General features: G+C 33.2%; 1 protein-coding gene across 1 annotated transcript; it reads left to right on the plus strand.

The window, feature by feature from the left end:
• Window positions 1–10,821: 10,821 nt before the first annotated feature.
• On the plus strand, window positions 10,822–15,250 carry LOC120139413 (uncharacterized mitochondrial protein AtMg00810-like). The gene is made up of 2 exons (XM_039154639.1): window positions 10,822–10,957; window positions 14,979–15,250. The coding sequence occupies exons 1-2, from the start codon at window positions 10,822–10,824 to the stop codon at window positions 15,248–15,250; spliced, it is 408 nt and encodes a 135-aa protein (XP_039010570.1).
• Window positions 15,251–15,785: the final 535 nt, after the last annotated feature.

Raw genomic sequence — 15,785 nt, forward strand, 5'->3', positions numbered from 1 at the left:
TTTACAAATTCATCATTAATTCACTCATCTTTTAGTTTTAATCAACCTAAAGCTTTCCTTAAGCTTATATATCTCCCAAGTCTTCAAAATAAAACCAAAATTTGAAGAAATAACCAACTTGAAATCAACTCACCTTTTAAATGGAGTTTCACGGGAAGAGAATGAGAAGAAACCAAGCTTCCAGATAAATCTTTCTTATCCCCTTTCCCATAATTAAAATATCTCATTTAAAATGAATTTTAAATTCATTTCCAACCAAAAGACCTCTTTGCCCTTTCACTTTTCCATCTTTTCTAATAAGCCCTAAACAAAATTTCCAAAATTAGTCATTGAACTTTTCAATTTATTCAACTTAAACCACTAAATTTAAATTCTTATATTTTTGTCATTGACCCGATGTTTGGGTGTTACAAATCTCCCCCTTAAGAAAATTCGTCCTCGAATTTTCACTGCACAAAGAGGTGAGGAAATTGTCTACTTATATCATCCTCATGCTCCCATGTTGCTTCCTCTACCTTATGATTCCTCCATAGAACTTTAACTAATGTAATTGTCTTGTTCCTTAACTGCTTGATTTCATATGCTAAAATCTAAATTGTTTCTTCCTCGTATGTCTGGTCAGATTGAACTTCTATTTCATCCGATGTTATGACGTGTGAAGGATCTGATCTATATCTTCTGAGCATAGACCCATGAAAGACATTGTGGATCTTTTACATCTCTGGTGGCAATGCTAATTGATATGCCACCGATCCAACTCTTTTAACAATCTCGTATGGCCCAATAAATCTAGGACTAAGTTTTCCTTTCCGGCTAAAACGCAACACTTTCTTCCATGGAGAGACTTTAAAAAATACCTTATCTCCAACTTCAAACTCAATCTTTTTCATCTTTAAATAAACATATATCTTATGTCTATCGGTTGCCACTTTAAGATTATGTTGAATTACTTGAACTTTCTCTTCTACTTCCTTGATCAAGTCAGGACCAAGAATGTCCTGATCCTTGAGCTCGTACAAATTTAATGGTGTATGACACTTTCCCCATATAAAGCTTCATAGGGAGTCATCTTAATGCTTGACTGGTAGCTGTTATTGTAAACAAATTCTGTAAGAGGCAAATATTTCTCCCAAGATCCTTTAAACTCAATAACACATGCCCTTAGCATATCTTCCAGGATTTGGATAGTCATCTCAGATTATTCATCTGACTGAGGGTAAAAGTTGTACTAAAGTTCAATCTAGTACCTAAAGCTGCATGTAATGTTTTCCAAAATCTTGATGTGAATCGTGGATCTCATTCGGATACTAACGAAGCAGACACACCATGAAGTCAAACAATCTATTTGATGTACAATTCAATTACTTGTCCATAGAGAAATCAGTTCGGAAGGAATGAAATGTGCTGACTTAGTCAATCGGTCAACTATCACCCAAATTGAGTCTCTTTTGTTTGGAGTAAAAGGTAACCCAATTACAAAATCCATTGTAACATTTTCCCATTTCCCCTGAGGAATAGAGATCGGTTACAGTAATCCTGAAGGAACCTGTTGTTCAGGTTTTACTTGCTGATACGCCAAACACTTGGACACAAATTCTGTAATATTTTTTTTCATTCTTAGCCACCAATAACAACTTTCAAGATCCATATACGTCTTGCTTCTGCCTGGGTGCATAGTCAATGAACTATAATGAGCTTCTGACAACAATTCATTTTCAACTCCTCATCATCAGGAACAACAAGCCTCCCATGGTAATACAAATTTCCATCGAGCTTAACTTCAAAATCCTTATTCTCCTCATTTTCACTAGCTCCATTCAATTTGTTATGATCTGATTTTTGCTGTAGTATACTGTCCTCACCTAGCTTTAATCCTCAGCTTTCTTAAACCTATGTGTGAAACTATCACACTCTAAGTCCTTGAATTAGAGAGGAAAATACGAGTATAATAAAACATTATAGCTATAATTTCTTACTCATCTCATAGAAAACATTTCTTAAGAAATAAAGTTAAGATTCATAACAAGAAAGTATACTCTTAGACCTTGTTCAGTTATATCACTTTGTTTTTAATAGCCCAATGCATACTACTGAGAACTCTAGATATTTGAGTACATTGAGGTTGTGAACTAATGCAGTCACCACTACTCACATAAATTGCACCGAAGTGCCACATATTTGTCCCAACAGACCACATAAGATTGTCCCGAAGGACCCCATAGTTTTGTCCCGAAGGACCACATATAACCATTGACTCTAGGCATGCCAACTGTACCTCTAATTCTCATACATATACCTTGGGCTTTTTAACCACATAATTATTTATCATTTCCTTATTTAAAATGTGTCTTGTTCACATAAGCACTTTCACATCGAGCATTTTTGTATAAGTATATATCACATATCACATTGTCATAATCATGTACATATAAACATCAAAACATACTTAAGAGATATAACTTGAATAAAACATTGTAAATAAAAATATTGTATGAAAGAAATAAAATGGTTTTTGATCGAAAAATCTGAGGTTGGCTTATCGTAAGCCACCCTCGAATATAATATAAATCAAATGAGTTGCCTCACCTTTGCCTCACTGAAGTCTAAAACAAAATCTTTTTATCTTTTGCTAAATTACTTAGTATAACGCTTTGAACAAAACTCTTATGATCCAAATCTACACGTAGATATATCCAGTATCAATACCTCTTTACATAAGCATATAACCAAATTAGTATTTAAAAAAAACTAAAACTCTCCTTTAAATTTCGGACACATTAGTATCGATACCCTTCCTACAGTACCGATACTACTCTTTTATGGTACCGATACACATTTCGGTATCGATACCATTTTGCCATTCTGGAATTTCATTCTTAACAATAGTATCGATACCTTACTCCTAGTATCGATACCCACTTCAGTACCGATACTAATTCAATCAGTATCGATACTGTTCATCAAATTCATACATTATTCTTTCAATTTACCCTTATAGTATCGGTAATGTTCTTCCAGCACCGATACCCTTACCCAGATTTCACTTTCTTCACTTCGAATTTTACACACTCTCAACCTAAATCTCATGCTTTTAATGTCATTCATACTCTCAAACTCATCATCTTTAGTCCTAGTTAACATACCTCCCTACTTTCCTTTATAATACCCAACATTTCTCCTTAGAACCTTAGAACTAAAGATCACAACAAAATTTCAAACATGATCGTAATCCTTTCTAATACTTTCATCTGTTAATTAGACCCTTGACAAGTCAAATTATCATTAGAAATCCAAATGCCAAACACTATCAATAAATCTCTTAGTCTCATTTTACAAATTCATCATTAATTCACTCATCTTTTAGTTTTAATTAACCTAAAGCTCTCCTTAAGCTTATATATCACCTAAGTCTTGAAAACCAAACCAAAATTTTAAGAAACAACCAGCTTGAAATCAACTCACCTTTTAAATGGAGTTTCACGAGAAGATAAGGAGAAGAAACCAAGCTTCCGGATAAATCTTTCTTATCCCCTTTCCCATATTTAAAATATCTCATTTAAAATGAATTTTAAATCTATTTTCAGCCAAAAGACCTCTTTGCCCTTTCACTCTTCTATCTTTGTTATTAAGCCTAAACAAAATTTCCAAAATTAGTCCTTGAACTTTTCAATTTATTCAACTAAAACCACTAAAATTTAAATTATTACATTTTCATCATTGACCCGATGTTTGGGGTGTTACAAATGCATTAAGAGATTATTAACATCATGTGTAGCTTCAATGTTTGTGAGAACAACATGTAATGTATAATGATTTATGTTGTCTGTTTGCTGTAGTATCCTAAGTAGGCTTATTTAGATTGTTATATTGAGATATATATTTTCTTTCTATGATGTTGGTGAATGCTTTGAGAGAAGAACAACATGTTAGGGTAATACTTAACACATTGACTCTATTGTTACAACATTATTAAATGTATACAAATGTTTAACTTGTCATCCTTATCTTTTGTTCAGTAGATCCATAGTTTCATTTGCGTATGTTGTACTCCCTGTCACTTTATTCTATTTTTCAGTATCTTTGTCACGTCATTACTATCATAATATTTTCACACTTTTATTTATAAACAACTAGGATTGTAATCATCGGTCTCTATGGGTTTGACATCTGAAACATTCATTTGCATCCACTTTTACTACTTAGTAAATGACATGTGAATTTGCGTTAAATGCTATAGTAATATTTATAACATCAGAACGCAATCACATTTCTTAATTTAATCCAATGGTCTAAAATAGAGAAGATCATTAGGGTAATAAAAAAGCATAATCTTGATCAATTGAGAAGTCGTCAAATTCAATCTTGAGAAAAAGATAAAAAAAACAAAAAGAACTGTCAAACGACCGAAAATGTGCCAAAAGGCAAAAGAAAACATGACATAAAGAAAGAGTTATTAAAAACTAAAAATCAAAAGGGAAGTAAATTGTAATATAAGAAAATAAATGAAAAGAAGTACTGGCAGTCGACAATGAGCACTAAGGTTAAAGTTGCTGTCAATCAAGCAAAAATAAAAAAAAATTGTGAGTGGCTTGGAGGGAAAAATCTAGGGAAAAACACATTAAGTTTATTTAAGTAGGACCTAATAGTTGTGAAATAATTATTCTAAAAATATTATTGTTTTTAAAGTTTCATGCAAATTACCACTATGAATATTGTCTTGAAATGGTGGCTAAAATAGGGCAAACCAATTATAATAATTTATGAATGTTAGATTTTTCAAATTATTATCCCATTATCATATATTTTTAGGTAAACTATAATGGATATAACTTTTGTTTGGGGTTCTTTTGATTTTGATCACCAAATTTTGAAAAACAACATTTCAATTACTTACATGATATATTTTTTAGATTTTGACCACTAAGTCGTTAACTCTTGTTACATTAATGATTCGTTATGTTAACAAAAATGGTTAGTTTGAATTTATCCACTAACTTCTAAATAAAAATATCAATTTTGTCTTTATCATCTTTCTCCATCTCGTCGCGCCATTTGCATTACCAACAATCATTTCCTTTGCCCCATGACAATATAAAAATAATTCTCATGTCATCATTTTTTATGGATTGTATTACCTCAAAATCATTTGAAAGTCCATAAAACTAAACATAAACTTCGGAACTTATTTTTTGAAGCTAACATCAACTATATTATTTTTCTCATCAAACGTGGGTTACTCATAATTGAAATTTTACAAAAGATACCTTTGAATCTAAGGTAGGCCAAAGCTTGCCTTATTCTTTCCCTTTTTTTCTTATTATTTTTCTTTGATTATTTGTTTTAGTGTTGAATATTTATTTGTTTATTGAGTTTATAGAAATTGATTTGTGAAATTTGAATTTGAATTTGTATCACCATGAATCAACCAATAAACCTATAAATGTCACCCCATTATCAATATCCCATTGACAACCTACCATCATTATTTTTAATCCCTCTCTATTTTCTATCATCAAAATTTTCATCGTATATCATTTGCTGAACCATAACCAAAAACATCCTAAACCCATCATTAATACCCATTCTAGAAAACTAAATAACCCGTTTTACTTGAAACTCAAACCTACCCTAAACCTAAATATAGGAAAAAGGAGAGAGAAATCTTATGGTCTTTCATCATGAAATAGAATATCGAGATGATGAAATATATCATATAGAATAACATAGTTTGAATGGATGCCCATCAAACGATTAATGATGACACATCGATCATGTTGACTTTTATGTTTTAGGTGGAGTTTTGTAAATTTTGATGACTCTTTATTTAGATAATAAATCGTGCATTATAAAGAGGTTGAGCACTACAGCAAAAGTGTTCTATAGCAGCGTTTTAGCGGCGTTTTTAGGGTAAATGCCATAAAATTTAAGCATGTAGCTGTGTTTACTATCCAAATGCCACCAAATTATACTTTAGCGGTGGTTTTTCAACAAACGCCGCAATAGAGTGGTAATTTAGCAGCGTTTATAACTAAAACGCCAGAATAGATTTGTTTACAGTGGCGTTTTTTCAATAAACGCCGCAATAGAGTAGTAATTTAGCGGCATTTGTATAAAAATGCCGCAACAGGGTTGCTTATAGTGGCGTTTGTCCAACAAACGACGCAATAGAGAATTAATTTAGCGGCTTTTATCAAACAAACGCTGTAATAGGTTTGTTTATAGCGGCGTTTGTGCAAAAAATTCTGTAATAGATTAATAATTTAGTGGCGTTTGTTGTTTATAGTGGCATTTTTAAAAAACTCCACAAAAACGTTTACTACAGTGGCGTTTGTTTAAAAAATGCCGCCAAAGGGTCAATATATGCTTTACCCTTTTCTCCTACCCGATCCCTAAATTCATTTCAACACTTCTTCCCTACAAGGGATTTCTCTGGTACAATAACAACACTCATTCGATTCCAAGCGGCGTCCTCTTTTGTTTGTCTTGGCGACCAAATCGGTCCTCTCAGCGGCGAACAATTATCTCACAATTGTACGATTTGATCTCTTCTCTAAGTACAAAACTTTTTCATTTTTTTGTTGGTATTCTGAAAATGGGGAAAACCCAGAAAGCTGGTGTAATGGAGAAAAATAATATCTTTCGAATAGGAAAAGAATATCTATACATATTGTTTTACTGGTTTACTACTTGGGAGCTGTGTTTTTTTGCTTTCGAATACAAAAATAATAGCTTTCGAATATGATAATAATAGCTTTTCAAAACGTGAACAAATGGTTGTGGTACAAATAGCAGGTGTTTCATTCTGTAAGACAAATTATCGTCGGAATGTCCATGTGGCGTCTTTGCTCTGACGATGGATCGAATTATCGTTGGGAGGCTATCAGTCCGAACTTGCCGTCGAAAGTCGATGATGACCTGAAAGGCCCTCATATTGCAAAATACCCTTCCATGGCTGATCTCCTAATTAAAGGTAATAATTAATCATTGAAAGTTTATGCCACTATATTTTTTTTTGTACTCTGAAATTTCATAGATCGCACGCATGTAGGATATTCAAAGCTTATTGAGAACGATGACAGAGAAGTAGATAAAGACCCGATGTTTAGAACCGAAATTGCTAAATTTATGGCGTTGAAAGAATCTTCAATTTCAAAAGCAATATCTATCCTCATTGAAGACGACGCTGCCTCTACTGATAGTCCAATCAAGTTTCATACTGTAGGTGGAAGGTTGTTATCTGTTTCAAGTGAAGCACTACAGCGCGTAAGGACTCTTCTTGGTGAACCGGATGTACGAGATTTATTTGGTGAAATGGACGAAGAGTTTCTCCATATATAGTTTACACAGAGGAAAAACGCAATGATGCATCGTCAAACAAGGAAAACAACTTTCTTATGTCCTTTCCCACGAATGAGCAGTGAAGAATAAATTCAAGTGAACAATATGGTGAAGACTTTGTATGCATAACTTTAATGTTTCTAAATTTTAATGTATTCTGTTGTTAAGTATTAATTTTATGGTGAAGACTGTTTATGCATAACTTTAAAGTACAGACGCCATAATAGGTGTAATATGGTGAAAAATGTTTATGCATAACTTTAATTCATGTTTATAAATTATAATGTATTTTTTGTTAAGTAGTTTTATGCATCAGTTATGTCTTAATTAAAATGTATTGTTGTTGTTAATTACATAAAAAACATGTTATTAATTTTAGTTTATGTATAGAAGAAATCAAATATTTATTTATTTAAAGGTATTTAGTGGCGTTTGAATCCAAAAATGCGACTACATAATTAACTTTTTGTGGCGTTTATATCTAAAAGGGCCGTAATATAGTTAATCTATAGTGGCGTTTGTATAAAAACGCCACTAATAAATTGTACTAAAGCGACGTTTTTATACAAACGCCGTAATAGTTGTAATATATAGTAGCGTTTTTAAACACAAACGCCATAAAATATTTGGACAGTAGTGGCGTTTATAACAAACGCTGGCATAGAATAGTACTTTAGCGGTATTTTTATATAAACGCCGCAATAGGTGTAAGATATAGTGGCGGTTGTTCACAAAACGCCGCAATATATTTGTACTTTTAGAGCACTTTTAAACAAAAATGCCGCAATATGGACTATACTGGCATTTATAGAAAACCGCGATATAATATAACTATAGCTGCGTTTGGATTACAAACGCCGCAAATTGATATTAAATTCCCAAATTAGATATTCGAATCCTGAGCCCTATTCTCGTCTCCATCTATCCTCCATATCTTCCTCCGCTCTCCCTCACAAACAAAACGCCGCAATCGGCCTTGCAGTGGCCACCATTCACGCCGTCGGTTCCAGTGTCGCGCCATCACCGTTGACTCTCACGCCACCATCAATCCATAAACAAAACCCCTGCTGCTTTCATCCATATCACCGTTTGTAATTACGCCATGGGTTTCATCTTTCAACAAGGTATTTTTTGGTACTGAACGAATGGTACGTATGTATGCATTAAAGCACTAAAGAATCTGAATTTTAATAAGCATGTAGAAAATTTTGTTTCTTGGTTGATTATTTGAACTTTAACCTTCGTTTATGACCCTGTCAAAATTCTGGGTTTGAGTGAAATTTTGATTGCTATGGAGACAAACTTGTTTCTTTTTCATTAAGATTGATCTTGTTTTTTGTTTTTGTTCTGTGATATGAAGGCATTTATCTGTGGAGAAAAACAGATTGTTGCACGTTAGATTATACCCAGAAATTTCAAATATGACAAGGGATAATCCTCCTATTGCCTCCTTCATCGTACAAGTTGTCTGCTCAGCCGGTGACTGGAAGGCTTTGGCTCATCCAGGTACTCAAACCTTAAACTAAAATAGTCATCATTTATTATGGTTCATGAATATAATAAATTCTTGTGATTTAATTTAATCAATGCATAAAACCTTTTCTGAAAGTTTGATATTGTAAAACTTAATAAACTTAAGTTGTATACTGTTTGTGCTTATGTGTCTGCATTTTCATATTACCATAGCTGTGATATCTTAAGAGACAAATGTTTCCGGGACAATTCTGATTCTTAAGTGCCCTGTCAATCACTATGATTTCCCTTTTATTTCATTTAATTTGTTAAACCAAATATTAGTAATTTGTACACATGATAAATGAAGCACATAGGACTTGAGATCGCTAATTTTAGGTTCTTTGGTGAAATCTGAATCTTTTGTTTAGCTTTAGCTTTCAAATTTATCTGAGAAAGGAATAGTGTAGATTCATTTAATATTATGGAACCATGTACTTTGGGAGCATGATTCCATTGCTAGTTATTTAGAATGTTATTTTTCATGGTTAATTGATTTATAACGATTCTAAATCTTTCTTGTCTAGGAAATGCTAGAACTGCGCTAAAACATTGATTACATTGGAAAATTTATCCCCATTTACTTTCATTTTGTTTCTCTAATCCGAGCGAAGTTTCTGGTTAATCTTTAATTTCAAAGGAAGTGTAATTCGGATTGTAGATTTGGATGTCATTAGATATTTGATATGTCTTTGAATATTCGAATAATATTTAGATTAAGTTGTTAAAATTACTATGCTTTGTAGAATCGAAACCACATATATTATCTGTATTTATGATACTGATACATATTGCAGAATTAGATATTTGAATCTTGATTTGGATTATAAAAATGGGGTATCATTTTACTTCTTGGTCATCTAGAATTACAACATGTATACCATCTATTATCATTTTATTCACAGCTATATTTTGAACTAAAATTAAATATTTATGCTGTCTGCAGTAAAGTTTGAACCTTGCTTTGCGCCAGTTGGTTAAAGTTAAATAATTATTGAATAGTAGTACACGATCAAACATTTAAGGCATGCGTTGAAAGAATTTTCTTTTACTTTCTCAAGTCCTTGCATGCAACTTCATCATTTACTTTGTTCTTTGGCAGTACAAACAAGACCCTTGACGATACCAGCGTGACTGCTTTGTTCTTCAAGACAATACGCTTGAACGTGAAACCCAGGTTACTATTAAACTTTTCTTAGTCTATAACAATAACAACGCACAGATATCCAACATACTCAGTTCCTCTTTTTCTTGACATAGATATGAGTTATGAGGGCTTATTTTAGTTGCACTTCTACATAGTTTTTAAAGGTAGATGTCTTCATGCATAGGATGCGTAATGAATTAATATAATATTGATTTGATTAATTTAGTATCAATGATTAATTTAGTCACGATAATTCTTGAATTTTAAAATTTTAGTCGTGGCCTAGTAATATAGACATAAATGATAAAACTAAAGAACATTAATTTAGTTTCGGTGTGACTGGGTTGATGTAAACAGATACATAAAAAGAGATAAATTCGGGTTTATAAAGGTGAATTTCTCTCGATTAATTCATATGGGTCAACGTTTGATGGATGAACCATATGTATTTTCTTCTCAAGTGAAACAAGTATTTTATTATCACGATCCAATGGATGACGGTTGGTATGTTGTGATCCGAAATACTCTCAGAGACTTGATAAACGTCGGGGATAGAAGTAGGGATGAAATTGAAACAAGATCAGAATGTTTACCTCTACTACCACAAAACTTAGATGAAACTATCATAAATACAACACAATTTCAATGGGTTCGGGAGGACGTTGATGAAGATATTTATGACAACTGACATTACATAAGAATGTCATACAATTTTATATCTTCATTTATTTATTTATAATGTTATAACCTTTAAGATGTTGTCTTTCAATATATTCATTAATTAATTCATTTTTTATTACATATGTTTGCTTATTACAGATATCATGCCGAGGAGAAAAATAACTGATTTGCGGGTCATTCAAGCTTCTGAAGACCATGAAGAAAGAAATAACGATGAATCAAATGCACCAAATTCTTCCGAAGTTCCTAAAACTATTGAAGAAGAAGTAGAAATTCAAGGTAATCTTTGAAACTTTATTTGCTACATTGTTCATTTTCAAAACTGACACTTAATAATTTCTTATATAGTTGAAAATGCTGGAACGCGCAAGACTCGAAGACGTACAACTTTGAAGGAATTATATCAACTTCCTCTTGGGAATCGTGTCAAAGTTTCAAGAAAGGATGCCGGTCAACCTATTGGCCCAGAAGCACGTCTTCTAGCAGGTTACTTAGTCATAGTTGGACGTAATGCAAATCTGTTGCCGATCAATTATGAGTCATGGCGCGAAATGCCTAATAGTAACAAAAATGTTGGATTTTTTTAAGGTAATAATGTCATTATTACTATATACTCTATAGAAATTTAATACTAATGTATACTTACGGTGCACACTTATTTGCTGTATAGGAGAAATTTTCTTTAGAGGTCTCTGACGATTATGTGAAGCAAGCATTAGGGAAGAGATAGAGGGACCACAAGAGCTCCTTAAAGAAGAAATACTTCAAGAATGATCTCAGCCTTGAAGAGAAGCTGCAAACAGTCCCACCTGGAATGCTCAGGTACCAATGAGAAGATACAGTCAGATTTTGGAGTTCACAAAAAGGACATGTATGATATATTTTTCAGAAATAATTGTAAGGAATGATAAATTATCATTAAAAGTGGTTGTTTGACATTGTAGGATCGAGAGCATGTTGGTGTTGCTAGCAGGCAACATCAAAAGTTTACGCACACGGCTGGATCGAAGAGTTTTTCTTGTATAGCTAATGAGGAGATATTATAGATTATTGACATTGTTTTTTGTATTCCATGTACATACTAACTCATGGTAATTATATTATGGTATATTGTAGGAAAATACATCTGGTTCTAAAGTTGGTCGCATCCAATTATTCGACATGACACATACGAAGAAGGATGACACTCCTATGACTACTGAAGCTGCAGAAATTATGGTATGCTTATTGGGTAGATGTTTTAAATTTACCTGACTTTATTTATATTTGTACCATGACAGTTTTATTTTAATTAATTATTCACCTTATTACTAGGATAAATTGAGGGAGAAAAGGGTGGAGTATTATACGACTGGTTCGAGTCAAGGTCTTGTTAATGACGTTTTGGGTCTTGAAAGATATGGTCGAGTGCATTGTCAACGATTATTTGTTACTCCCACCAAATATTTTGGATCCAGTTCATCACAGTCTCAATCTTCCCAATTAGAAGTTAGTCGTTTAAAACAAAAGTTGACTGAGATGGATCAACAAATGGCTAACTTGAAAGTGAAAAATGAAGCAAGAAAAGTAGCGGAAGCACAGAGAGAAGCAACATATCAATAGATATGTGAAGAGTTTAAAAAACGACTCAATGATATGATGCATATCATACAGAAAAATCAACCTCAAAATCAACCATCATAGTCTCTTTTATGTTATCAGCATTATGTTAATGTTATTGATCTGTGTTTAACTGAACTTATATTACATTAATGAAAACTTTTATTTATTATTTTGGATTTGACCTTGATTTTTATAGATATAGAGTTTGATGTTATTGTTGTCATGTTTGTTGGATAATGGAACAGGTTGAAAAAACAGATTTAGGGTAGTCGACAATATTTTTTAATTTGTTAAATTCTGTGTTATTTAGCGGTGTTTGTAATAAAAACGCCGCAATATATCATACATTTAGCGACGTTTGTATCAAAAAACGCCGCAAATTATTAATACCAATTAAAGTATTTTTTTAACAAACGCCGCTATATAGCAACCTTTAGCAGCGTTTGTATTCTAAAAATGCCGCTATCTACCAGACCTTTAGCGACGTTTGTATCCTAAAAATTCCGCTATATACCAGATCTTTAGTGGCATTTGTATTATAAAAACGCCGCTATAAACCAGACCTTTAGCGGTGTTTATATACTGAAAACGCCTCTATATACCAAACCTTTAGCGGCGTTTGTATCCTAAAAATGTTGTTATATACCAGACCTTTAGCGGCGTTTGTATCCAAAAACACCGCTAAATTTCAAAACCTATTACAGCGTTTTAGAACAAACCCGTTAAATATCAGAACCTATTGCGGCGTTATATCGTTACCTATTGTAGCGTTTTCCGTTAAAAAAAGCTGCGAACTTTAGCGGTGCTATTTTCAGCGGCACTTTTTACGGCGTTTGTCATAACGCCGCAGGTGTTTTTTGCGGCGCTTAAAAAGCCGTAAAACGCCAGTTTTGCTGTAGTGGAGAAAATAAACATTTTGGTATCATACTTAGTCGGAGAAAACACTAAACGACAATTCTGCTCGGAGGGATAAAATCCTCTCCAACTACAACAATTACCTCTGTGGTTTAAGCCAAGACCCTTCGTGTTCTATCTACATGGTAGCTCCGAGGAATCTACGACTCACATTCTTCGTGACTGTTCAGTGGAGTGGTAACTTTGGGCCTCGCTATGCGTCATTTTTTCAATGATCATGTTTACTCCTATATGCACGCAGATTGGTTCCATGATAACTTATCTTCTTCCCATTTTTACGTTGATTTAGGAGTTAATTAGAATATTCTCTTTGTCTCCAATGTGTGGCAAATTTGGAAGCATCGGAATTAATTTATTTTTCAGTCCTGCAACACTAATCTTGACACCGTTCTACGATTGAGCATGTTATGGACTAAACACTTTTATGCTCCACCTATTGTCTCACTTACGGCTCATGCAGTCTATGTGGAAGTCATTCAATGGCAGCCCCACCCCTTGGTTTGGTTAGTCTCAATTGTGATGGAGTTGTTTCTTATACCTCATGCAATGGATCGGCTGGTGGAGTTCTTTTTTATCACACAGGTACCTTTATGTCTACTTTTAACAAGTTCTTTGGTTTCTCTTCTTTATTCATTTCGAACTTTGGATCATATACAAGGGCTTTAAACTTGCTTGGTCAAATGTTTTTGAGCAGATAATTATCCAAATTGATAATGCGGATGTTTGCTCTCTCATCCTTCGTCTGATAGTCCTTTTTACCTGGATCGATCTATAGCTTTCTTGCACCAATGCTTGGTCTGTTGATTTCGTCTTTGTTCAACGAGAAGCTAATACATCCGTCGATTTCATGGCTAAAATGTCACTTTCAATTGAAAATTCTCTTATGCTCTTTGATTCGCCTATGACTGATATACTTGTCAGTTTAGTAAGAGATGTCTTTGGCCCCCTTTATAATCGAATAAGGATATGATGTACTGGCATTAGCCTCTTTTTTCCATTAAAAACACTAAACGGCAGTGGGTGAAATAACGATAATGAGTAGTTCTTATAAGAAATGAACCAAAAAGAAAGAAGAAAAATAAGTTGAGAGAGTGGAGAAAACAGGGAAGAGATAAATTTTGTTGGTTCCATCATATATGGTAAGAGAAGGTAGTCGGAGTGTCATTAATAGTAAACGATGATAACGTGGGTTAAGAGAGAGATTGAGAGAGTTTATCAGTCAAATTAATATTTTATCGAAAGTTCGTGTATCAAATTAGAAACTAACCTTTTTTTGTTAATGTTTGATACCATCAATATAACATGAGTTAAGTATTTAACGATCAAAATATAATAAATAGATAACATATATGATCAAAATGTTATTTTTAAACATTTAATAATAAAAAAAGTTAAATCTCAAACAAAAGTAACCTTTATCATAGCTTATCAGATGGTTTCTATAATTATTATTTTCATAAGATAAAGATTCAAATAATACTAGATTGGTATTAGGGGCCTTACATGTTATCTTAGTGTAAGTTTGTCTTTAAGTTGTTAATGAAGGTCGAGATGGAGAATGCCATTTTAGCGTCGACCCTATGGTTCTGTCTAAGCTAACTCAAGTTAAAGGTTGAATTGTTTCAAGCTTCTAGTGAGTATTGTAGCTTGGTGGGAGTTCTTCTTTATGTCTGTCACACTCGTCCAGACATATTTTTTAGCATGAACAGGGTTGTGCAATATATGCATATTCCTCGAACTGGTCACATGGTGGTTGTAAAAAGGATTTTGAGATATCTTGCAGGAACCTTGAATCACATTGTTGTTGTGTCTCCTACCTCAACTACAATGAAGTTGCCAACATTTACAGATGTTGATTGGGGAGCCAATTTAGATGCTAGACGATCGATCATAGGTCATTGTGTTTATTTAGGTGATAATTTGATTTCATGGGCCTCAAAGAAGAAGAAGTCCGTGTCGAGATCCATCATGAAAGCTGAGTATAGAAGTGTGGTAGACACTACAACTGAGGCAGTTTGGGTGAGTGCTTTGTTTCAGGATTTGGGTGTTGAGTAGCTTGGTGTTCCTGTGATCTGGTGTCACAATAGTAGTGTAGTGGCTATAAATGTTAACCCAATTTATCATGCCAAGTCCAAGCATGTTGAGATAGATGTCCACTTTGTTTGAGAGAAGGTGGTAATTAAGCAAGTGGTTGTCAATTATGTCCCTACAAGCCATCAGATTGCAAATGATACATTAATAAATACAAATAATTGGATTTTGGTTGCAAGAAAGAAAAAATCATCTTTTTTTTTAAATTTGGGGTGAATATAATATAGTATTTGTTCAAAACTTTTAATGATTTGACAATAAACATTCATATCCTATATATACAATATTTGAACCTGAAACCTTAAGGGGTTTTTTGAACCTGAAACCTTAAGGGGTTGTTTGAACGATGGAGTAGATGATTACAAGAAGAAAAAACTTTTCCAGAATCTAATACCTATGTTTGGATTGGAAAGATTCCCAATAGGAAGTAATATATTACAAACAGGAGCGTGCTTTTAGGTTTAGGATGAGAATATTATTCCCTTTGATTCTTTAGGTA

This window comes from Hibiscus syriacus, unplaced genomic scaffold (assembly GCF_006381635.1).
Source record: "Hibiscus syriacus cultivar Baekdansim isolate YM2019G1 unplaced genomic scaffold, ASM638163v2 tig00110745_pilon, whole genome shotgun sequence".
NCBI classification, from domain to species: Eukaryota; Viridiplantae; Streptophyta; class Magnoliopsida; order Malvales; family Malvaceae; genus Hibiscus; species Hibiscus syriacus.

Bases quoted from the DNA above. Each gene is read 5' to 3' on its own strand.
- LOC120139413 (XM_039154639.1), top strand. From the start codon at position 10,822: ATGCCGAGGAGAAAAATAACTGATTTGCGGGTCATTCAAGCTTCTGAA. The intron at 10,958-14,978 runs GTAATCTTTGAA...GATATCTTGCAG, and splicing joins AGAAGAAGTAGAAATTCAAG to GAACCTTGAATCACATTGTT.